Source organism: Eptesicus fuscus, chromosome 13 (assembly GCF_027574615.1).
Source record: "Eptesicus fuscus isolate TK198812 chromosome 13, DD_ASM_mEF_20220401, whole genome shotgun sequence".
Classification (NCBI taxonomy): domain Eukaryota; kingdom Metazoa; phylum Chordata; class Mammalia; order Chiroptera; family Vespertilionidae; genus Eptesicus; species Eptesicus fuscus.
The window spans coordinates 36,595,582-36,620,674 of record NC_072485.1 but is presented as its reverse complement, the minus strand read 5'-3'; the positions used below and the strand labels follow the sequence as shown (position 1 = coordinate 36,620,674).

The 25,093-nt window shown below is 48.9% G+C and overlaps 1 protein-coding gene across 4 annotated transcripts in view; it reads right to left on the bottom strand.

Annotated features, from left to right (window-relative positions):
* The window catches only part of TENM4 (teneurin transmembrane protein 4), a 377,541-nt gene that overhangs the window by 213,157 nt on the left and 139,291 nt on the right, over nt 1-25,093 (bottom strand). For 3 of the 4 annotated variants that reach the window (XM_054725404.1, XM_054725405.1, XM_054725406.1), the window contains 2 exons: nt 9,438-9,693; nt 296-394 (listed from right to left, as the gene is read on the bottom strand). In XM_054725404.1, the coding sequence (XP_054581379.1) occupies nt 296-394; nt 9,438-9,693 (355 nt within the window). The remainder of the gene's footprint in view (nt 1-295; nt 395-9,437; nt 9,694-25,093) is intronic. The other variant, XM_054725403.1, reaches the window with a different exon arrangement.

The following is a 25,093-nucleotide window of genomic DNA, read 5'->3' as shown; positions in this document are numbered from 1 at the left end:
GCACAGGGCCTGTGCTGCATAAAATTTGCTGCATGAGATGGCTTTCAAAATGGCAGAGGCAGCCAATGAGATGCCGGGAGCCACATATTAACAAGACTGCTGTTAATATGCTGGGGGACAGGGTATTCCAAGGATAAACTCTTGCAATTTGAACATGGACTTGGGAATGGGCATGCAACAGGGCATCATCACCTCCCCCAGGAGATCCCAGGGAAAGGTCTCAGGGTCGGCATGCAAGGGCGGGAGCCGCGGGGAGAGCACACACGGAGAGGAAGAGCATGGGGATGTCACCTACCCGTCACTGTAAGCCCCATCATGGCGGGAGGCGCTGAGAATGTCCATCTCAATGAGGTTGTCCTGCAATGTCCCTAGGAATGGCTGCTTGCCTAGGTTTCTACGCACACATGGAGACATGAATGAAGCAATGAGTCATGCATCGATGAAGGGGGAGAGTAGAGAAACACACAAAGTGGCTGGCTGGTGCAGCTGTGCGGGAGACCAGCGGGGCAGTTTCCAGGCGATGGGTCTGTGTGCAAGCCACATGTGTAGGGGTCTGCCTGGCACAGAGCATCCAGAGGCAGCATTCTCCGTACAAACCAGAATGGCTGGCCGTTGTGTGCATCAAGTCACAGCTCTCCCTGATGAAGACTGATTACGTCTCAGGCACTGAGCTAGGCATGTTACAGCCATTTATCTCAAATCTTCAAAACAGGCTATGCAAGGAAGGCAGTATTATTCCCATTCTACAGAGGAGGAGACTGAGAGGTGGGGAGGTAACAGGACTGGCCAAGCTGACCAAGCTTACCAGCTAGCAAGGTTCAAGGCAGGAATTTGGGCTCAGGTTTATCTGGTTCCCAACCTGTGCGTTCCCCTCTACCTGAGACTGCCTACCTCTGCGTAAACAATAGCTGCAGACACTCATGTTGCCAATCCGGAGAAAAAAGAAAGACAAGCATTGGGGACCATTTTCTTCTAAAGCAGTGGTTCTCAAACTTGGGTGAACACCAGAAGCACCTGGAGAGCTGTGCTCTACTGAGGGCCACCCCAGAGGGTCGGGTCAGCAGGTGGGCGCAGGGCCTGAGCTCCCGCATTGCTCGCAAGCTTCTGAGCTAATGCTGACGTATTTGGAGTGTCATGTCCTTTCGCAGTGCAGACACCTGGGTGATGACTGATTGGTGAAGACGGCACCCCAATGAAGACAGAGGGAGGCCCTTGTGTACCCCCAAGTGCACGGAGGGCAGCACAGCATTTGTTACTTTACCTATTTCAAACCCGGAAGGAAGGCAGACGCACTAGCCGCTTTGGTCTCAGTCACGCCTGCTAAGTGGCATCATTCACACCTGCCCTGGGACCTGTTTCTGACATTTTCAGGACGGCTGCCACCTCACCTGAAAACCCCAGTGACTCATTCCGAACAAGCCGGTGCTGGCATCAGCCTGTTGTGTGCACGCCAGGGAAGGACTGATTACAGAAAGCTGACTTTTGGGTCCAACCCTGCCAGGTGCCTTGTTTCTGACTTTGACCAGGTCTTGAGAACCAGAAAACCCCCAAATCAAGTCCCTTTTCTGCCACTTTCTTGCTGTGTAACTTTCTGTAAAAACTATATACATATTTTTAATCCTCACCCGAGGATATTTTTTTATTGATTTTAGAGAGAGAGAAAGGAAGAGAGAGAGAGAAGAGAAACATCAATGAGAGAGAAACATTGATCAGTTGTGTCTCATACATATCCCAAGTGGGGATCAAACCCCACAACCTAGGTATGTGCCCTGACTGGGAATCGAACCCGCTACCTTTTTTTTTTTTTGGTGTATGGGATGATGCTCAACCAAGTGAGCCACCTGGCTGGGCACTGTAAAAACTTGAACCTCTTCAAATTGTGTACTTCTTTCATCTGTAAAATGGGGATAATAATAATTTTAAACTTACAAAGTTGCTATAGGACCAACTGAGTAACTCTGGCAGAATATTTAAGGGCTAAACAAATACTGTAGTAATGCTAACGTTAAATATAAGCTGCTCTCTACCCTACCTTCTCTGGGTGCTAGTCACTGTTCTGGAGCTCTGCAACTATCATCTAACGAGAATCAGATTCCTCACAACCCCACCGTCAGTGCCACCGTCTTTGTTCTGTAGGTTGGCAAAGCTAGGTCCCATCACAGAGTAAGCGAGCAGCAGGGCCAGAGCGGAACCTCGCTGTGTCGGACCCCAGAGCTCGGGCCTCTCTGCTCTTAGCCCTCTGTCACTGCCCAGCCTGTGGCTCGGCCCCCCGCAGACCTCACAGACCACAATAAGGAGGGGCTGTAAATACTCTCAAAGCGCCGCTGCACCAGCATTCCCCGGGATAGCGAGAGCACAAGGCAACACCGCTTTGCAGCCGGGCCCGCTAGTACGGCCACGATGGTGTGGACCTCCGCTTCCAGGAAGCCCTCAGGCTGTCTGACAAGCTGTTCTGTGGCGTTCAGGAACCCAGGGCTGACTGGGAGGAACTGAGGGGTGTGGAAGTCCCTCAGAGCAGCCTCATTTCTGCCCAGGGGGGTGGCCTCAGACCTGGGGTCAGAGGCACACAGACCTGGGGTCAGACAGGTGTCAGCTCCATCGTTCACTGGCCCTCGGGCAGGAGAGCTGGTCTCAGATCTCAAGGAGCCTGACTAAACTGGGATGACCCCTCTCCTCATAGAAGCTGAAGCGTAATTGGGTCATGCCACTTCTCTGCTCTCAACCCTCCAATGGCTCCACGAGAATAAAACCATGGTCCTTACCAGGACCCACAAGATCTTGCGCCATCTGACCTCCTGCTGCCTCTCCGACTTCATTTTCTGCGCGACACATACCCCAGCCTCCTCGCTGTCACTGCAGCAAGCTGAGCCTTTGTTGTCACTTGCCCGAATTGTCTTCCGCCAGATATCGGCCTGGATCATTCCCTCCCTTCCAGCCCTAACTATAACCTAGGGCAGTGGTCAGCAAACTGCGGCTCGCGAGCCACATGCGGCTCTTTGGCCCCTTGCGTGTGGCTCTTCCACAAAATACCACTGCCTGGGCGAGTCTATTTTGAAGAAGTGGCGTTAGAAGAAGTTTAAAAAATTGGGCTCTCAAAAGGAATTTCAATCGTTGTACTGTTGATATTTGGCTCTGTTGACTAATGAGTTTGCTGACCACTGACCTAGGGGACTCCCAGCTTAAGGCTCTCCGCTAAATTTCCCATCCATCCCCACCCTCCTCTTCCCCAGCACCCCCTGGCCGCTTGCACTGCTTTAGTTTTCCTCACAGGACCAGACACACACCGCATATGCTTATTGTGGTTTTTTTCCCTAATGCAATTTAGGTTCCATGAGGATAGAAATCTTATCTGCCTCGTTCTCTGCCCATGTGCCCAGAGCCTGGAAGGATGCCTGGAACATGGCAGTAGACACTCAATCAATATTCGCTAAAAACTGCGAATGGCGGGGTGGGAAAGGGCAGCGCTCCTGGCATATTGCAGGCACGCAGCTGGTATTTAATCCAGCGTGGCACAGGTGATGTGTTATTACTTCCTCCAATCCCACATTTCAGGAGGGAATTTCCAGTCTTTCTATAGTCCCTGTGCCAAGTGTCAGCAGGCCCTCACTGCCCCTGCCCAGAGGGCCCAGGGCCGGGCTCCGGCTGCCTCCCTGCGGCTGAGGCAGGCTGCATGGCATGTCCCAGCAAACATCTCGAGTCCGGCCTGCATCCCTCTCCTAGGACTATGTTCTCAGTGAGTCAAAGCTATCCTGTAAAACCCATCAGAAACAATCAAATATGTTCAGAGAAAAGAAGATCAAGATGTTAACAGTGGGGATTTTGTAGTGTCTGGATTGAGTGATTTTTCATTTTACTTTTATATTTTAAAAGAAACCATTATTTTAAAAAGAGAGAGAACAACTATTTTAAAAGTACAGGTCTGTCAGGACAAGCGAAGAGGCAGTGCAACAGAACGAGGGGTTCTAGAGTGCTGGAGTGTCAGGTTTCCTGAAAGAGCTCCCACACTCACTTACTAAACCCTGCCTATTCAGAATGCTACTACTGCCTTAAAAGAACCTTACCCTGTACATTTCAAACTTAAGTTCTGGGTCAAATTAGAAGGCCTCATTTGATTGATGATGAAACCGAGGCCCAGAGAGACACGTGTCCTGTTGCCATACACAAAGCCAATCAGTGGCAGAGCTGAAACTAAAACCCAGGTGTCCTGACTCCCAGCTTAAGGCTCCCCATTAAATGTTCTGTCCATCTCCATCTCTAAAGTGGGATGACAATAAGACTGCCTACCTGTGCAGAAAAGAGTCAAGCTAGTGGTCCCGACTGCTCTCTTTTCAAAGGCTTGCTTATAAGGTTGGCCCTTGGCTGGTGTCTAGAAACTTAGGCTCCAGGAATGTTCCCACCATTAACTGATAAGAGTGGCTGAGTCGCTGTGCCTGAATAATTTGTGCAAAAAATATGGTTTATGCTGTGCTGAACACATGCTCTCCTTCTGGGAGTCTGGAATTTGGGTACTTGCCAGGCAGAAGTGCCGATGGGACCAGCCCCAGTGGAAATCCTGGGCACTGAGTCTCTAATGAGCTTCCTTGTTTGGAAGCTCATTAGAGCACCCAGAAGGGCCCTATGAGTGTCTGTTATGATTGTTACATGATGGCCACGCAGAGGGAGCCACACACTCCTGCTAGCCCCCAGCACTCCCTGAGTCAGAGCATTATTCCGAGTGCCATCTTCATTCATTCACTACGGGATTTCCTCCCACACTGGCCTATGAGCTTCTTATATGGCCTCTGTGTCTTATGCATGTCCGTGACTGAATCACCACATGACAGGGATGACTATCCATCCCAACTCCTTGTGATGATCGGGTGTTGGCCTGGTCCACCAGAAGTTCATTTGTGCCATTCTGGGAACCATACCAGGGCTGCATTGGATACCACGAGGATGGCCTTCCATCCCTGAGGGCGGGCAGGGCAGTTCCTCAAACTGAGTATGACCCTACAATGGGCCCCAGGCTCGCAAATCAGGCCTAAGATCAGATGAGCTAGAGCCGAAGTCTGGCAGCCCTCTGCTCTGGCTTCCCCTTCATCCGACAAGAGCCTGACGGGTTATTAATAAGATAGTCCCTGGGAAATCAATTAAGTGTCTGCTGCTGCAGAGTGTGAAGGAAGTGGGTCAGGGTTTCTGGGACCCTGAACACATGGCTTCCACCAGAATGGACCACAGATGCTCCTGCAGGCCTTAAAGAAACATCTGACCCAGCTATATGGAGAACTGGTTGGCCTGGTTTCCTCCCTCGGGGACTCAGTTACCCTTGGGAAGTGCCATAGTCACAGAAGGAGAGGAGAAAGGAATGGGTCAACCAAGTCCTTGTGCTCTCCTTTGTCCCTCTGCTAGCCTTTCTTTTCCTGCCAGCATGAACTCTAAATCCCTCTGGTCATCCTACCAGCTGTGGTGGTATTTTCTTAGCTATTTATTTTAGTCTCTCAACACAGACTCCATTTGACAATTGGGGAAAGGCCCATGACTGTTTCTCTGGCGTTTGGAGGCTCCCTGTTCTGGTGGGGCTTGGCAAAGCTGCTTAGGACAACTCTCTCAGACAGGCCCTGCTCACTGGGCACCTCGGCCTCTGTTCAGGCTGTGCCTCTCAGGCTGTCCCTACCTCCCCAGCTGCACCTGGGGGCTCCTGCTTGCTCTTCAACTCTCGGTCACACAACACCAGGTCCACTGGGAAGTCTTCCCTTTGTTCCACTCAAGTCTCAGGTGAGTATATTTATTCATTCTGTTCTATCATTCTCTTATTTCACCTGTGAATTTATATTTACCAAGCACCCATCCAGATGCAAGCCCAGTGTTGTGAGCTGGGGATCCCAAGGCAATTACTAGTAAAACACATGTCCTCTGTGCTTACCTCTATCATAGCACGTATCCTACTGCAAGTGTCTATTCTATGACACGTCTTACCTGTTATGCACACAGTGAGCATTTGGTGAATATTTACTGAATAAGAAAATACTGCATAATAAATAGTTGAGTACATATTGTGTGCTAAGACATTTTCAGACATTACCTTATGTATCTGCTACTACAGCCTTGTGAGGCATGATGGTAAATTGGATTAAAAGTATCTAAAAATTCTTGGGCACGTCTCCCTTTTGAGAAGGGAGGCCTGTTGACCCTCCCCTTGAAGCTGGCTGGCCTATGACTGCTTTGACCATCAGAATATGGCCAAGCCTTAGAAGGATCAATGGTTTCTGTCTCAGCGCCATGGAGCCCTGAGCCACTGAGTATGAAGTACAACTCCCTGTTGGGAAGACTGTGTGGAGGGACCCTGAGACCACAATAGAGGGAGAGTGGTCCCACTGAGTGCAGCGTTCTAGCTGTCTCCCCCAAGGTGTTGTGTCAGGCATGTGAGTGAAGCCTTTTTGGAGCCTTCAGACTAGCCCAGCTAACGGCTAAATGCCACTGATTGACCTCCGTTGATGCCACATGCAGCAGAAAAATAGCCCAGCTGCACCCTTCCTGAAATCCTGACTCTCACTGTGAAGTATAATAAACTGGCGGTTTTTAAGCCACTAAGTTTTGGAGTCAATTTTTATGCAGCAACAGACAATCAGAACAGGAAGCTACTCATATTTCCTCCCTTTTTTTAAGGGAACAATTTAAAGTCTAAGTTCCTAGCTAGTGAGCACTGGGGTAGGAGTTTGAGCATAGGTTGTGTCTGACCGAAAACCCGAGCTTTGGACAACTTGCTACATCAGGACCAAACTTACTTCTGAGTGGAGAAGAGGTACAACCTACTATTTCTTCTCAACTCCTCAGGTGAGTAGGGGCTCAATAAATATTTTTCAAGCGACTTTTTCTTCAGTATTGAAATGGGAAGCAGACACATATGGAGGAAAAGGGGGAAATAACTTTTAGAGTATGTCTTTAATGCTAGACACTGTGTATGTGCTTCTCACATTTATTTCCTCCCAACCTGAGAGGCATGCATTTTATCCCAATTTACAGATAGCAAAATCAGGTTCGGGGGGTGCTAAGGAACTTGCCCAGCTAGTAAGTGGTAAAGCCAAGATAGGAATCCAGGTCCATCTGACTCTAAAGCCCATATTCTTCCTACCTCACCATGATGGTCAAAATTACTTGTGATTCTATCTGCCAGACTTGACACTGAGCCTTCTTAAACTGTCTCTGTTGGTTTTGCGCCATCAACCAGTGAAGGTCAGTACTGAGATCCAGAATTCTGATTGTGTTATCCATTATATTAGGTACCTCTCCCCATTTTAGGCCATCTTTAGAGGCACGGAGGGTCACAGAGGAAGTCTATCTCAAACATTTCATCTGGGTTTCAAGAATAAGTAGGACTTAGCTGGACCAAGCAGTGAAGTGTCTGTTATGATTGTTACATGATGGCCACGTAGAAAGTCTTCAGTTGATTGATGATGAAACTGAGGCCCAGAGAGACACGTGGCAGAGGGTTGTGCAAGAGCATGTGCAAAGGCACTGAGGCATGAGGGGATGAGATATTGAGGGAAGGTTGATAAATACACATGTATGTACACTTACTAGTACATACACATCATACCATATAGTGAATATTATATGCTTAAGTATGGATATATGTAAAATGGTGTATATTAGTATATGGCAGCATGTTAACAATGGTTATCATTTGGTGATACATCAGAGTGATTTTCTTTTCTTGCTTATTTTCATTTCCTAACTATTCTCCAGCACATTTATTACTTGAATAATAAAATATAAGGGAAAAAGAAATCAAGGTTCCATGTGGTTTGAGCAATGAATGTGGGAGGATGGAAGGTCAGAAAGGGAGGTGAGGACTGGCTGGTGAGGCAAGAGAAGTAAGATGGGGCCACCTTCACATCTCAAACCAACTTCACGCATCAGGAAAACATCCCTGCTGCTTTTCTTCTACCTTTTGTTCCTTTGAAAAATCGGAGAACCACCTACTTTGATCCTAAGTGATAAAAATGAGCATCTAAGCCAAGGGAGTGGCCGCCATGTTTCATGCAGAGAATCAGAACCATTGATTATTTGCTGGCTTCTTTCAGCCATGCACAGTCATTCAATAAGCACGTTGGAAATAATAGAGATCTGATTAAGATACTTTGGATGGGATGACATATAATTATTCCCCCCACCCCTTTGATAGCAAAGGAGGGACAGAGGGATACATCACACATGATTTTAAAGGCTATCAACAAAAGCAATGGTAATTAAGAGACTAGAGATGGGGCAGGTAGGGCTGTCTCTCTGAGAAATTTGCTTTTGGGGAAATGATTCCATAGGAGTAAAGTGGAGTAAAAGGACATTGATTTTCTCTCACTGAACCCCACAGGTTCAACATGCAAATATCACAATCATGTTCCAGGCAGAGTCAGATGGGTACCCTTTCCAGTATAGATTAATTTCCCTTCGTTAAATGCAGAATGATTTTGTCCTCTCCACTGATACAGGGCAGGAATATGAGATAATAGGATCTATGTTCCCCACTACTTTGAGAAATAGGGTAGAGGGTTAAGAGGTGCCAGCCTGGGACACTTTATCTCCAGTTCATACTGCTTGTCTCAGAGGGTTAGGAGGATGCGTAAATCTAATTTTAGTCTTGATATCTCTCTCTTTTCTCCTGGGAGTTTTGTTGTTTCCATAATCATAAGAAAATTTCAATTTTGGAAAGTGGCTAATCAGAGGGAAGGAGGCCAGCTACTGAGTCCCTGAGCTGAAGAAAGTATTGCATAGGGCTGGAGAGGTGGCAGGTCCAGGCCAGGAGAGACCTGAAGATGGTGGCTGGGGTCTAGGGAGATAGCACTGCACACAGAGTCGGGCAACTGGGTTCAAATTTTAACTGTGCATCAACTGCCTCTGTGGCCTGAGCTAGCCACTGACCCTCCTGAGTATAAAGGGGGTGGGCCAGCAGGAGAGCAGAGTCGTGGGAGGGGAGCAGAAGAGGACGCAGAGCATTCACTGAGCACCCACCACAGGCCAGGCAGGCCCCATACCAGGCATAGGGGCACCACATCATAGTAGGGAAGGGAGGAGGTATGGACCCAATCACAGACTGACAGCCTGATCCTACCACATACCTGTGCTGGACACCTTCACACATCTCTTACAATGGTCTGCTCCAGCCAGTACGTCCCCATTGTGTAGCCAAGGAAAGTAAGGCCCAGAGGGTGTAGCAACTTGACCAAGGTCATACCTTTAGCAAGTGGCAGGCTAGTCCTGGACCCAGGGGCTGTTTGATTCTCAAGTCCATGCTCATTATGCCCTACTTCCATCTCTGGCAGCCAGAGAGCCACATCCCTAGGCTGCATACCTGACCCCATCTTTCTGAGTCCCTGGGGTCTCAGCCAGGCTGCTCTCTGGCCACCTGCCAACCCTGCGCCACAGCCCCAGCCCCAGCCCCAGCCCGCCAACCACCGTACCTGGTCTCCAGGGGGATGTTGCTGTTGAGCAGCCAGTTGTCCTGGGCGTGGGCTGGCTCCTGTGCGCCGCTGGCAGGGGGCTCTCCGGAGAGCGAGTGGTCCGTAGGGGCCGGGCTGGGGTTGCTCCTTGGAGTGAAGTTGCCCCGGTTCAGGGAGTTGATGGAGGCCGCGTGGTGCTGGTTGGGGGTGTGGGCGTGCGAGAGTGGAGGTGGTGGCGTCCGGAGCCGCGAGTGGTTCTGCAGGCCGCCTGGGTGATCTAGGGCACAAACACGCGTGGTCAGTGGACAGCTGCTTGTGTCTCCCCCTTGTATTCATAGGTTGAATCCCAAGTCCGAATGTGATGCCATTTGGCAGTGGGGTCTTTGGGAGGTAATGAGGTTTGGATGAGGACGGGAGGGTGGAGTCCTCATGATGAGATTCGTGCCCTTCTAAGAAGAGGCCAGAGAGTTGGCTCCCTCTCCCCCCACCACATGAGGATACAGCAAGAAGGCGACTGTTTACAAACTAGGAAGAGGGCTCCACCAGACACAGAATCTACTGGCACCCTGATCTTTGACTTCCCAGGCTCTAGAACTGTGAGAGAGAAGTGTCTGTTGCTTAAACCACCCAGTCTAAGGCACTATGTCATAGCCACCCAGGCTAAGACAGAAACTGGTATTAAGAGGAAGAGTGATACTCTGACAAGTACCTAGAAGTGTGAAAGCCGTTTGGGACTGGGTAATGGGGAATGTGTGAGAGAGTTTTGAGGTGCCTGCTAGGAAAACTTATTCTATCTAATAAAAAAGTAATATGCAAATTGACCGTCAATCCAACCCACAAGATGGCTGTCCCCATGTGGACACAAGATGGCCACCACAAGAAGGCCAGCATGGGAGGGCAGTTGGGAGGGACCAGGTCTGCAAGGGAGGGCAGTTGTGGGTGATCAGGCCAGCAGGGGAGGGCAGTTGGGAGGGACCAGGCCTGCAAGGGAGGGCAGTTGGGGGCAGTCAAGTCTGCAGGGGAGGGCAGTTAGGGGTGACCAGGCCAGCAGAGGAGGGAAGTTGGGGGGCAACTGGGCCTGCAGGGAAGGGCAGTTGGGGGGGACCCAGGCCTGCAGGGGAGAGCAGTTGGGGGGGACCAGGCCTGCAGGGGAGGGCAGTTAGGGGCAATCAGGCTGGCAGGGGAGTGGTTAGGGGGTGATCAGGCTGGCAGGCAGAAGCGGTTAGGGGCAATCAGGAAGGCAGGCAGGTGAGCAGTTGGGAGCCAGCAGTCCTAGATTGTGAGAGGGATCAGGCCTAAAAGGGCAGTCGGACATTCCTCGAGGGGTCCCAGATTGGAGAGGGTGCAGGCTGGGCTGAGGGACAACCCCCTCCCCCCGCACGAATTTCATGCACTGGGCCTCTAGTATTGCCATAAAGGGACTGTTAAGGAGATTCTGGTGAGAGCTCAGATAAAGAAGAGGGTAGTAGAAAAAACTCCCATCTTTTTGGAGAATAGATAAAGATTTATGTACAAAATGTTGGTAGAAATATAGACACGAAGGGCAATTCTAATGAGGTCTCAGGCAGAAATGAGGATCATGTTATCAGACAATGAAGAGAAGGTGATCCTTTTTATGAAGTGGCAAAGAACTTGGCTGAACTGTGTTTATAGTCTAGTGTTTTGTGGAAGTAGAAGTCCTGAGCAATGAAATGCGATATTTAGCTGAGGAGACGTCTAAGCCAAGTGTTGGAGTGAGTTGGTCCCTTCTGACTGCTTATAGTAAAATACAAGGAGAGAGAAATGAGTGAAAGAATTGATAAGCAAAAAAACAACAACCATAACTGAAAGACTTGAAAACTTTTCAGCCTGTCCATATTGGAAAAAAAAAAGAGAAAGCATATAGGGAAGAGAACTCCAAGGAGATGGTTGATTGAGCATTTGATCAGGAGATTAATGTAGGTTAAAATCATGGACCTTAACAGCTGTCCCAGAAGGAGCACTGCCATTGTGAACTGAGGGGAAGGAGAGGGATGAAGGGTAGCTGCTGGACTTCTTAGATTCTACAGGACAAGACTATAGAGCTCTTAGGTTGCAAACTCACACTATTCTTTAAAAAAAAAGAAGAAAAAAAAAAGGGAAGACTAGCCTGAAGCTGATTCAGAGATCATCAGGGCCACTGCTCAGTTTCAACAGGCCTAAGACTAAGATAATTTGTGTCACTTAACCTCCTTGAGCTTCAGTTTTCTCACCTGTCAAATGGGGATGAGCTTATTAAGGGAATCAGAGCTACAGTGACAGCAAATGAGGCAACCGATGGGAAGGAAATATTTCTGAAGTTCACAGTGTACAAAGCATTCCTCTTCATTAGTTCCCCATGAGAATCCTGTGTTTCATAGAGGAGACAGGATCAGGGAGCACAGAACCCAGACCAGGCGCTGTGGTATCCCAAAGGCTGTGCTCTTCCTTGGCCCAGGAGACCGCTTTCTGGAAACTGTCAAGCTCAGTTAAGTGTGAGGCTATCACTGTTAAGGTTATTTTTAGTGGGAGATGCATCACTCTCTGCTTTTTAGGTAACCCAATCTTTTATGCTAATGCTAACCCAATGCTAACCCAATCTTTTAAGCATTATGCTAATGCAAACCCAATCTTTTAAGCAAGTCTGGTGGGAGTGGAGGAGAGGGCAGGGACAGAAAAAAAGGAAATAGAGACCCATCTGAGCGATCACTTCTTTCGTACAAACTGTTACCTTCAGGATAAGGCCCACTTGAGGTGTACCAAGTCCTTCAGAGTTTGATCCACACCTGTCATTCCAGCCTCATCTCTCATCAGCTCCCTCCCTGTACCCTCCACTCCAGCCACTTTTCCAGAGAGGACAAGGGATTTGCTGAGGCAGCTCAGTGGCTGAAACCTCAACACCAATGAGGAAGGTACCCAGGGTACCCTCTGAGGATGTGCCAGGCTGTGGTCCTGGACCAGGAGGGTGCCTACGGGCGGCCCCTTGATGGGAGGGGAGAGAACCTGGGAGCCAGCAGAACAGGCAGAGGGGCCCACGCAGAGAACAGACAGCCTTAGACCAGGCAGAAGGCAGGAATGTGCAGGGTCATTTGTTTCTGTCTAGCTGTCCTCAGGCTACACTTTAATGGAGGCATTTGGAGCCTGGGACAGAAGCCAGCAGCAGAAGTGGCCTCCTGGGATGATTGAGTGTCCCCCTACCCGTGGCCCTTCAGGCTGTTGGCTGCAGTCCAGCTTGCCAAGCAGCGAGAGGGACTGTACCACTACCGTCCAGTGGTCATCAGAGGCCAGCAGACAAGAGTGACCTAGTCCTTCCTCCTGGCCCCGCATTAGGAGCCAACCTCCTCATGACATTTTACCTAATTGATATTCATAGTCACTGCCATGTGGCACCTACTATGTGCACTTTCATAGCTTTAACTTTTCTAATGGTCACAACAATCCCTAGGGGGCAATATTATTGTCATTCCCATTTTATAGATGAGGAAGCTGAGGTTTACAAAACTAGTGAGTGGTCCTTACTAATCCAAAGCTTGAATCCGGCCTACCAAACCATGGTGCCTTTGCAGAAAACACAGACATCTTCTTGACCATCTTAATTCATGGCCAAATGTAGGAAGAGACCCTCAGTGTAGACAGTAAGCGTGGAAGGTCTGGTTCAGATCAGGGCTGCCTGCAAGCCTACAGACTTCTGCTTTGTGACTAAGCGGAAAGGCTCTGGCTTGATAACTATTTGTAAGCACTGCCAACAGTCCTGAAATGATGAGATTTTAATTCTCCTATGGGGACAGGAAACATCCTGATCCAAATCCTTCTCCATTTTTTTTTGAAGCTCAGCTCAATTGCCACCGCCTTCGGAAAGCCTTCCTTGGTTTATCCTCCCTAAAGTTCTTTTTTCCTCCATTGAATGCTGACAGCAGGTGACCTGCTTTGCTCACCTTTTCCTTCTCCCCCTGAGCTTGCCTACTCTGGCTGTTGTAAAAAGTCCTGTCCCTTCTGTGCTCACAGATCCTAGATCTAGGCAGGTGCTCCAGACGGGTTTACTGAGTGAATGGCTCGTGTGAGTGGCCTGGGCTGTCTGTCCAGGAGGATAAGGCTAGTGTAGAGGATATTTGTTTGCAAAAGGTGATAGACCATCATGGGCTCTCTAGGCGGTGGACCCACGCAGGCCTTTACTTACTTGCCTGGAGCCAGAGTTCCAGATGCTTCAGCTGGGTTCTGTTTCCCTTCCCTCACCCCTTCCACTGTGAGAATGCTTGGGAAGGGGACCTTGATGCTTTCCAGCTTCCCAAGGGAAAGGCTCTGTGTTTTGGGCCTCAGCTCAACAATGGAAGCTCACTCAACCTCCTCCTCCCCCGCAAAAAAGACATGACTTTCTCAAGGAGTAAATCTTTCCTCTGGTCTCACTGGAGTGTCCTTTCTGCTCCTATGGCCAGGAGGGAAGGCTAGTGAGGGGCCTTCTTTTCTCCCTCCCCAGTTTACACTTCCATCTCTGGAGGGACACGCAGAACCAGTTCCCTCATTCAGCACGTGCCGAGTGCCTGTTCTGTGCCAGGTCCTGTAAACCGGGTGTTGGGAATACAACAGTGAAAGAATGAGACAGACATGGCCTGAAATAGGAGCTCTCTTCTGCTTTCTACTCACTAGCTGGGTGGCCCCCACTAACTCACTCAGCTCCCTGGTCTCCGGTCTGTGTGCCTGTGAAAGGGTGCACACATTCCCATGTCACCACTTTCTAGATGATGGAAAGCGATATCCTTTGCTCAAGTGCCAAGTACACAGTGGACTGCTGTGCCCTGAGGGGGCGGACCCATGTGCCACTCATCTCTATATTCCCAGCAAATATTTTCAGAATATGGGGGACAGAACTGCCAATGAGGTAGGTGGACTTCTTGCCTGGACAAGCAATGGCTTCTTTCCTGCTCCCTGGGAGTAAGCGTTATACATCGCAAAGCTGTGCTTTAAATTTCAATTTATATCCTCTTCTCGCAGATATAGCCCCCAAGTGTATCTCTGAATCAAGCCCCAATACGAGTCGTTTCACTGTTACACTGCACACCTGTCAGTAAAGGCCACTTGCTTATCTGAGTTTTACATGCCTGGTTTTCCAGGAAGGTGTTTTTATTCCTCTACAAGTTGTTGAATATATTTATTTCCTTGTTCCCTCCAACACTGCAGACATTTTTCATTTTAGATGCACAAAAATCCCAAAGACCGAATCCTCCAGGCTGTGTTTCCCTGAACCAAGATCATCGTGAGGTTTCTTCAGAGCACCGGGCAGAGCAGCAGGTAATAGAAAGGGATGGCGTGGAGGCCTGGGCACCTGGTGGCAGGTAATCCCTGTTCAGGTTTTGATTCTGACACTTATGAGCTGTGTGACGTTGATCAAGTTACTTAACTTCTCTGGAGCTTCTGTTTTCCTATCACTACATGGAGATAATAGCCACCTTGTAGGATTATTATGAGAATGCATGTAAAGTGCTTAGCACAGTGCCTGCATACTAGTACAACAATTTTTTAAAAAATGGTAACTATGAATTCCATGGTTATGATAAAGTCATGCTGATTGAATAAGTTGCAAAGTGCTTAAATCATCACCCTGATGGTCACTCTACGGCCTTTACGACAGGGGTTCCAAAGCAAGAAACCTTGAAAGGGAAACAGCAGGGAAACGTCTAACAGAAACATGGTCCTCTCTTATGACAGCTGAATCCACTCTGGGCAGCTGCTGGCTTCCAGGGGCCCTGGTCTTAGGAAGGTGGCTATAGTGCAACCTTCCTAAGACCAGGCTATAGTGCAACCTTCCTAAAACGCAGAACAGAAGCCAAGAGAACGTCTGCAGCCTGACACTCAGGACTGAACACAGGGGGGCTCCATGTCCTCAAAGATGGGGGCCCCTCTCTGCATTAGACAAGCACGTCAGAGCACATAGGGGTGCGGCTCTGTCCTGGGTTCAAGGTGTACCCCAGAGAGAGGGCCCAGGAGGCGGTTCAGTCAACCAGAAAAATTAAACAGCTCTCCACTGTGTGCATGGACTGGATGAGTTTTAAGGTGAAGATGAGTCCTAACCTTGACAAATTGCCAGTGTTTGCAGAGCAAATGTTCAGCCTTGCTCTGTCTCTGACAAGCTGCATGACTTGGGGAAAGTCACTGAAGTTCTCAGAGTCTCCAATTCCTTACCTATACGCTAGAACACATCCTAGTAGCCTAGTAAAAGGAAGGGGAGGAAGAAGGGCTGCCACAGACTCAGTGCACAGAGACTCAGAGATGAAACAAAGAAGTTTCCTGACTGTGAGCTGCTCACAGTCTAGTAAAAATAACAGACATCCCAACAGATACCAAATGCAAAACAGTAATTATAATGACATTATAATAGTTCACATTTATTGAGTACTCACTGTGTGACTGGCTCTACCTGCTTTGCTTATTTAACCCTTTAACACCTCTATAAAGAAGGTGCTATTGTATTCCCCACATTGTAGGTGAGGAAACTAAGCATTTTGCCCAAGGTTCCAAAACTGTTAAGTCATGGCAGTCTGGTTCCAGAGTCCACTCTTCTTGGCCCATGAAGTGCTTGTGTCGATGCCTGTCACACAGAGGGCACTGCACAAGCATCAGCTACTATAGCCCTGTTAGCCTACAGACCCCCCCCCCCCCCGGAGCCTCACGGAGCAGAGGCGCTTCCCGACTGGCTGGTGGGGTCAGGGAAGGTTGCATGAGAAGTGACATGTGATCTGTATCTAAAGGGCCTTCTAGGCTGAGGAAGATGCACCGGTGAGGGTCCAGAGCCGGAGAGGGAGAGGAGAGGGAGGGAGAGGAGAGGGAGGGAGAGAAGGAGGGAGCGACACCTCTGAGGCACTTCTGCAAGGAGTGTGATGGCTGTGAGGGGCAGTGACAGGAGGGGAGGTGGACACACTGGCGACAGGCCTGGGTGGTGGTACCAAGAGAAAGGACTTAGCCTTTATCAGGAGGGTGAGAGGGTCCCCTGGATGGGCTTGGAGCAAGGGAGTGCTTGAGGAATACTCCTGGTGGCCACGTGAGCATGACCCAGGCAGGGGCAGACTACAAGCAGGGCCCAGACCCACTGCAGACGCCTGGCTGCTAGACTGCTAGCGGAGTACGTTGTTATTCTTTTATGAGCATGTTCATGAGAGAAAGACATAAACTTCCAGAACTTTGGCTCAGGCAAGGAATTCGAATGTGTCAATAGCCCTGCGATCTAAGGCCAGCACTGGCTCCAAGAAAGGGTGCCAGGCTCGGTGCCCCTCATCCAAGCCTGTAAAACAGCCCACAGGCGCCCGAAGTTCTCCTTGCTTCGGAGTTAACGATGACCCCAGCGTGCACTGTAGTCATTAATCGGGCCCTAAAGATTGTCAGATATGAAAGATGCTGGTATTTAATTATCATAGAACACAAAACTCCAGCTGCCTCAGAATGCCAAGTGAAAGAGTTATTTGGCTTCCATTAAAATGCCATCGACTACCACTGACTCGGGATGGTGATGGAGCAGTGCTGAGAGCTTAGCTAATGAACCTTGGCCTGCACGACCAATTTGGAGAGGCCAGAAAGCTCTTTGTCACTGCAGTCGGCAGCCAGAATCTGATGGCCTGCCTTCCAGTCTCAGTTCTGCCTCCTCCAAGCTGTACAATCGCAGACAACTGATTTAACTTCTCTGAGTTTCAGCTTCATCACTTGTCGAATGTATTTGGAAGCACCTTGCAAACTGCACAGTCCTGTCCAAGGGTGACAGATAATGACTGCCGTTGTTATTATTGCTTCCACCCAGAATGAATAAAAACAGTGAGGTCCAAACTGGAACCACCAGTCTGAGCATGAGGTGAGGGGCTGACTTTTTTGTGGTGTTTTCTCTGCCCATTGATCCCTTCCCTGAACAAATGCTTTCTGTTCTCTTTTATGGCTGTTCTGTTCATTCGATGTCGTGGCCAGTGTGCAGGGACTCCACATGGCACTTAGCCTGAAACCCTGATGGACTCACGGAGGGGGAGGGGCAGCAGACTGTGGGGCTTCCTGAGGCTGCCCTTTTAGGGTTTTTTTTTTTAATTTTTTAAAATTGATGTTTAGAGAGGAAGGGAGAGGGAGAGGGAGAGAGAGGGAGAAACATCGATGTAAGAGTGTAACATCCATCGGCTGCCTCCTGCACGCCCACTACTGGGGATTGAGCCCACAACCAGGGCATGTGCCCTGACTGGGAATTGAACCGGCAACTCCAGGTTCATGGGACAACAGACCAACCAATTGACCCACACCAGCCAGGCTGCCCTTCTAGTCTTGTTAGGTAGTGAAAAGGAGGACCCTGAAGTCACAATATGGCTTGTTCATTTAGTCAGGGCAGACCTTTGGGAGAACACTCAGACTGTTAAAGTGCTTTGTATTTGAGGAATAGTAATGGGGGGACATTGTACAGTACAGTGGTTTTCAAAGAGAGGAGCCTGGAAACGGGGAAGGGGTGTTTTCTGGTTGTTACAGGGACGGGGAAGCACAACTGGCATTTGGCAGGAGGGGCCCGGAAAGCCAGCCACATGCCTGCACAGGACCCAGCGACCCTCAGGGGCATGCAGTCCAGTCAGCAGATCTTAGTCAGTTTGCCTCTCCCATCCCATCCCCAGTTTCAAATTGCTCTCTGCCCTTCTCTGTCACAGGAGGCTGACCCCTAAGAGGTCACCCAGGCTTCCTTGCTCCTAACCTTCCAGACAGGTTGGCTAGTTGTTAACACAGCAGCACACTGAGAGGTGGGAGGAGAGGGAGGCAGAGATGCCCCCTGCGCCCATCCTCTGCAGCCTGCTTCAGGCAGTAGCCGCAACCCTGAAGGCTACTCCAGCTTACGGATGGACGGATGGACGGACAGACGGACGGAGTGGTGTGGGGAAGCTGCCAAGAAGAGCAAGAACTTGAACGGGGCACTGAAGTACAGACAGGATGGAAGTGGATAGCGGAGGGGAGGGCATTCTAGGCATCGGGAAAAGCAAAGGCCCCCAGGCTGGGAGACAAAGGCCCCTTAAGGAGCAGAGGTTGACCAGGGTGGAGCCTCTCCTCAAGAGCCTGGAGCCAGAGGGGCGGGCACCTTCGGGGCTATTCAGAGGGCTTCGAAAGCCAAGTGCTAGAGCACTCACCCACAAGAGTGAACCAGAATCCCCAGGCTTCATGGAAATGCACATGGGATTCCTCATCCAGCCACGAAGGCTCTCCTAGGGTGGGAGTGGGGGAGAGGCAGCCTGATATCTTGGACTGGACAGTGGAGGGAAGAGCAAAGTGTCAGAGTCTCTGCCAAAGGGGGGTAAGCAGCACTGCTCTCTATTCCCAGGACCATGATAATTTACAGACAAACTAAGCCAAGAGCATTGAAAGGTATCTGTTCGAAGCGTGGTGTGTGGACAACATGGCCGGGCCACCGTCTGAACCCAGAAGAACGAACGCTCAACATATATTTACCCAAACTTCATTCTTGTTCTTGTCTGTATCAGCCACTAACCGCTGTATGAGCTTGGGCAAGGCATGTTACCTATCTGACCCCAGTTTTCTCAACTGACAGATAGGAGGAGGAGGTGGTGAGAGTCCCCTGCAATTCTAAAATCAAGACTTTGTCATTCTTTGCGGATGAATCTGCGATATTTGTTAATGAACATCTGCTTGTAAATGATATGCCCTGCAAGTTATGCACTGGGCTGTGCTGTGTGACGGGGCACCAAAGAAGGCATGGAAGAGACGTGGCAGTCCCTCCCTCCCTCTCCCTCCCTCTCTCCCTCCCTGCTTCCCTGCTTTCATTCCTTTCAAAAAGGTCACTACAGGTAGGCCTCATGCTTGATACTGGAGATGCAGAGATGGATTAGACAAAGTCCCTGCCTGTAAAATCTGAACAGATTGCTTGGGAAAGGCCAGCTGCAGCCACAGGGTGGATCATTTCTGGGTACATGGCTCTCCCCCCAGCTGAAAGCTGTGTCCACCTCAGGGCAGAACTTGTCCTGGGAAAGCTTTCTGGTTGCCAAGTAAGTTTTCCTTCCTTCCACTGTCACCTTCTTAGCCTTTTCAAAAATGGTCTGACCCATAAACTGTTAGGTCAAGTCCCAGATCAACAAGGAAACATAGCTGACATGTAAGAGAGGAGTGTATGTGTGTGTGTGTGAGTGTGAGTGTGGGGGGTGGAATTCAGTTCAACAGAGTGTTGGAGCAGATAAGCAGCTCATGGAAATGCAGTAGGCTGCATTCATAGAGGTAAAGCACTAAGGACAAGGGAGGTGATGGTCATGCTGGGCTGATTAGCTGGAGTGGGTCCAGAGGAGGGACACCTGGATTGTGGGTCATCACACTATTGTAGAGGCTGATCTCCTCCTGAGGTCTCTGGAGCAAGTTAAAGTTGGCCCTGGCTTTCTTTGATGGTGAAGGGTTTAGAAACTGTCCCTATGGGGGTAGGCAGAGGACCAAGGCTGTTAGCTTGGAAAGAAGAGTTAGAGGGGGGCTTAAAAAAGAGTGTGTGTCTAGGAGTCCAGGTGCAATACAACAAATGTTTTGTTAGTTCTCTAAGTCTTGTCACTTGTGCCACACAAGCTATAGCTAGGAAATTAAACATCCAAGGACCTGCTATCGTAGTAGCCTAACACTGCAGGACTGTTCCCAGCTTTACTGTTAACTCACTCTGTGTCTTTGGAAGGTCCCGTCCCCTCTCTTTGCCTCAATTTGTCTATCTGAAAAATGAGGTTCCTTGATTTTATAGATGCTCTGCCGAGGTTCCTGGCAGACTGTGGCAGCCTGAGTCCCCAAGCCTTCCCTCGTTCCTCTTGGGGAATTTCCTAAAAGGAAAACAATAGGCAGAACACCACTGTGCCTTCAAACAGCTGGAGGGGGAGAGAAGAGGGTCTAGGAGGAAGAATCAGGACCAAGGCCAGGAAGTCACCTGGAGCAAAAACCAGTTCAATTTAAGGAGTCCTTCCTGCCAAGCTCTATGAGGGACTGCCTCCCAAAATAGTGGGCTCCCTGTCAATCAAGTAGAGGCTGAAATAGCTAGCTTCAAACTCTTCCCTGAACTTCCAGCCTCTGACAGTCTAACATAATACATAACCCAAAGCCTCCCTGCTCCCCAGCCCTCAGTTCTGTTCCCTCTCCTATGCTACTGCAACAACATCACCAGCTGCTGCCAGAACCGCCCACCCAATCAATCAAACCAGACCTCTGGGAGTCACCATTGTCTCCTCTCTCTTTTGCAGGTTCAACAACTTGATGATGATTACCAAGTACTCTAGCTTTCACCTTCTAAATCTCTGTGGGATCCTCACCACTGCCACTGTCACTACCTTAGCTCAGACCCTCCTCCGTGGACACCTTGGCCAGGGTCATAGCCAGCATTAGTGTCCCAGCCTGCAGGCTCACCCCCCTCCAATTCATTTGCTATCTATCAGCTGGAGTGAGCTTCCTAAAAGAAAATGATCATGGCCACTCCCCAGCTATAAAGCTTTTAGTGGCTCCCCACTCCCACAGCACAAGACTCCTCAACATCTGGCCTGGCCCACCACTTCAGGGCAGCACCCACAGCTCTCCACTCCTCTCTTTAAAAAGGCACCAAGGTTAACAGGCTAATTATAAGCCACTCATGACACTGCTCACTGCTTGTCTCAAATCCATGGCTGAGCACAAGCTGGTTTTCTTCTGTATGGACGGCTTTCTTCACTCTTTTACCTGGTTAACTCAGATTAGAGTTACCTTCCCCAGGAAGCCTCTCTAACCACCACCCCCAGTTTTGATTAGGGGCCCCTCTTCTGAGCTTTTCTAGCCCTCATGACTCACTCTGAGTTATCATTTGCTTGCATATCTGTCTCTTCTGTAAGCTCCAAGGGAAGACAACTTATTTTAATACTAGAGGCCCGCTACCACCAAATTCATGCACAGGTGGGGTCTCTAGGCCTGGTCAGCAATCAGGGTCATCAGGTTCCCCGCCTCCCCGCCTCCTCCTTTCCTCGCTGCCCCACAGCTGCCACCAGCCACTCCCAGTTCTCTGTCCAAGCCTGGGGCAGTGGTCGGCAAACTCATTAGTCAACAGAGCCAAATATCAACAGAACAATGATTGAAATTTCTTTTGAGAGCCAAATTTTTTAAACTTAAACTTCTTCTGATGCCACTTCTTCAAAATAGACTCGCCCAGGCCATGGTATTTTGTGGAAGAGCCACACTCAAGGGGCCAAAGAGCCGCAGGTGGCTCGCGAGCCGCAGTTTGCCGACCACGGGCCTGGGAGGAGGGACTGGGAGGTTGGCCTGCAGGCTGGGGGCAGCTCCTGCATTGAGTGTCTGCCCTCTCATGGTCAGTGTGTGTCATAGTGACCAGTTGTTCTGGTCGTTCTGGTTGTTCTGTTGTAATGGTCCCTTAGGTTTTTATATATATAGATTTCACAGGTAGTGAGGCTAGAGGCAGACAACTTCTCTCTTTGGGGTACATGACAATCTCTTTTACCCAGGGCTGTCACGGAGTCTTGAGGGGCATGGTGTAATTTGGACACTCTGGACACTCTGATCTTTCTCTTTAAACTTGAGCTGACATTTTCCAAACTGTACAGGGTAGACAGCTGATCACTGAGGTGGGCATAATGGTATTTTTATCAACAGCTGAGGATGCCATGAAAAGGAAATCAAGACAATGAATCTCAAGGCTCCCACAGGGAGCAGTCTACTTTGTTGAAACAGATGCCAGCACTGAAGGTCAGGGCAGTTTATCAGATCATTTTTCCTAACTCTACCCATCCCCCACCATGGCATGGAGCCTGCAGGAGGCTAAATATCAGCACACAGAAAGGTGACTTCTTATCCATCATGTTCATGTGCCTCCCCTGCATTTTATATTCATCAGTAATTTTCAAGAAACTGCTTTCTGTGGGAAAAGACACTGACATCTCTGGATGAAAGCAGCAGGTAGCCAGAACCCACAGACACTACTGCATGGTGGTTAAGTACCAGGGCTCAGGCTCAGGCTGCCTTGGGTTCAAATCCCATCTCTTCCACTTACACACTGGCCACACTACAAATCTTCCAGTTTCATGCCATGAAGCTCATTCCAAAAGCACAGTGCTGAGTGAGTGCTGAGTCAGGTGGAAGTGTGTTTGAAACCAGGGTCCATCATTGAGTAGCTCGGTGGCTTTGGATGAGTCTACACTCTGAAACCCTTAACTTTTTCATCTGTAAAATGGGGTAATAGTGCCATCTACTTCCTGGGGTTGTTTCAGGAAATGAGTGAGACAACTCAGTGCAGGTAGAGTCCTTAGCACAGTGACTGGCCAATAGATAAGATTCAGATGATGTTAAGTATTAATTCACTCTCATAGCTCCTTAGGACTTCCTCTAATTATATTCCCCTGGAGCTGTAGGGTCTCCAAGGGCAGATATCCTATCTGTCTTTTCACCAGTGCTTGGTCTTCCCTGTACCTTCAGCTATCTTTCCTCAGGCTATTAAGTTCTCTGTAAATGCTGTTGAATGAAACTAAGTGGAGCTCTTGTCCATGCAGAATCTTTAGGTCTGGGAACCAGAATTTGTCGGGGGAAAGAGAATTAATATTTACTGACACATGACTATGAGCAGAGGTCTTATAAAAGTCTCCTCCTTCCATATCCATAGCAACACTGTGAAGTCAGTCTTAATTCCCCTATTTTACAGAAAGGAAAACTGAGCCTCATAAGCCTGTTCATGTCTTTGTTTATGACTTTTTTTTTTTCAACAATGGGATATCTCAGGATCTAGCATTGGGTGCAACTTTATTAAATGTAAACATTTATCAATTTTTAAAAAATTGATTTGAAAACAGAAATACTTAATAAGAAACCTGCTCAGGTCTACACCACTAGGAAATGACAAAGGCAAGACCCCGATCTCTCTTTTCTTTCTACTCTTAATGCCTAGAAGCAAAAGAAGAAAAAATAAAATCTGAAGTATTTAGGCTGAGCGGGTATATTCAGCAAATTAATGCAAAAATTTCTGTATTTTTATGGCAAAACTGTAATCCTATCAATAGTTTGGGGCACTACAAAAAGTTTTAGTGTTTGATAATACACCATAACAACAATCCTAGGAAGTAGATGTTATTATCCTCTTTTTACATATGAGAAAACTGAGGCTCTGTAAGTTTGGCTTGCCCAAACAGCAGAGCCCTTAAGCAGAGACTCCAAGCTCAGTGCCCTCCCCAGCCTCTAGAGAAGGATTTCCATGCAAACGCCTTCTTTCTGACCAACAAGCACCCACCCAACCCGAACAAGGCAGCCCAGAGACCTCTGCTCAAGAGACTCTACTGTCTTCCTCAGGCCATAAAACGCCCACTTAGGGGAAGAGGCAGAAAGCATCCAACTCATTATTCAGATCAGAGAGATGCTTTTCATCATTCATGACATGACCACATGTGGGTTTTCCTTTTGATATAAGCTCAGGAGATCTTAGGCAGGTCTTCCATCCATCAATGTCCATAAATCAAGTCATATGAGAAACAGACAAAAGGCGTTTGTCCTCCTGAAGTCCTCTGCAGAGTGTCCAGCTCAATCCCCAGGCCACAGAACTGTAATAATAGTACTAATAATGGCCTCAAAGTATTGAAGGCTTACTGGGCTGCTAGGTACTCTGCTAAGCATCTTAATGCACATTTTTTTGCCATTTCATCTACCCACGAGTCCCCAGAGGCAATGTAAGAGGAGCACAATATAGCATATTAGGAGTGTGGGCTCTAGAGCCAGACAGCCTGGGTTTGAATACTGGCTCTACCACTGCCTAGCCGGGTGGCCTGGCACAAGTTACTTAATCCTTCTTGTGCTGCACTTTCCTGACTTTAAATATGGAAATAATAGTCATGGGGTGGGTAGGAGGATTCATGTGAAGTGCTAAAACATGCATGGCACATAGCAAGTATTCACCAAATGCTATTATTATCTCTATTTTACAGAAGAGGAAACTGAGGCTCAGAGACCAATGAGCATCCATCCAACTCCAACAAGGCAGCCTAGAGGCCTCTGCTTAAGTATTCTTTATAGAGACACTAGAGGCCCAGCACATGAAATCGTGAGCAGGTAGAGTCCCTAGGCCTAGCCTGTGATCAGGGCCATCTTCCGCCCACTCGCCAGTGCCCAGTCCTGCCCCGCCGCCACTCACCCCGGTTCCCCGTGGTTCCCCGTTCGCCATCCAGTGATCAGAGCCTGTGGGCTGGAGGGAGGGACCGAGAAGTGGTCAATGCACCTCATAGTGATTGGTCGATCAGTCGTTCCAGTCATTATGCCATTATGGTCGCTGGCCTTTTATTATATAGAATAATTTGCTCATGCTCCGTAGCTACTCAGTGTCAAGACTGAAATTCCAGTTTATCTGACTTCAATTCCCATGCTCTTACTGGTGATGGCACATTTTCCACCTTCCACGTAGCACATAGTAGGTGCTCCATAAATGGCACTATTGTTATTATTGCTTGACAATGCCTCCCGAGTCAATGCTCTCCCAAGATAACCGCTTCCCAGCTCCCGCCTCTTCTCTTGCCTACAGAGCAAGTCCCCACGGCAGGGGCCCAGGCAGCACCGCCCTTATTTCAATGCAAAAAGTGTACAGTGTGTGGGCGTCACCTGGGCTCATTCCCCAAGTTAATTCTTTTCTCTCAGCTGTGGAATATTTTATTTTTACCAATTTCTGAATCTACTTATGTTAAAAAGAGAGAGAG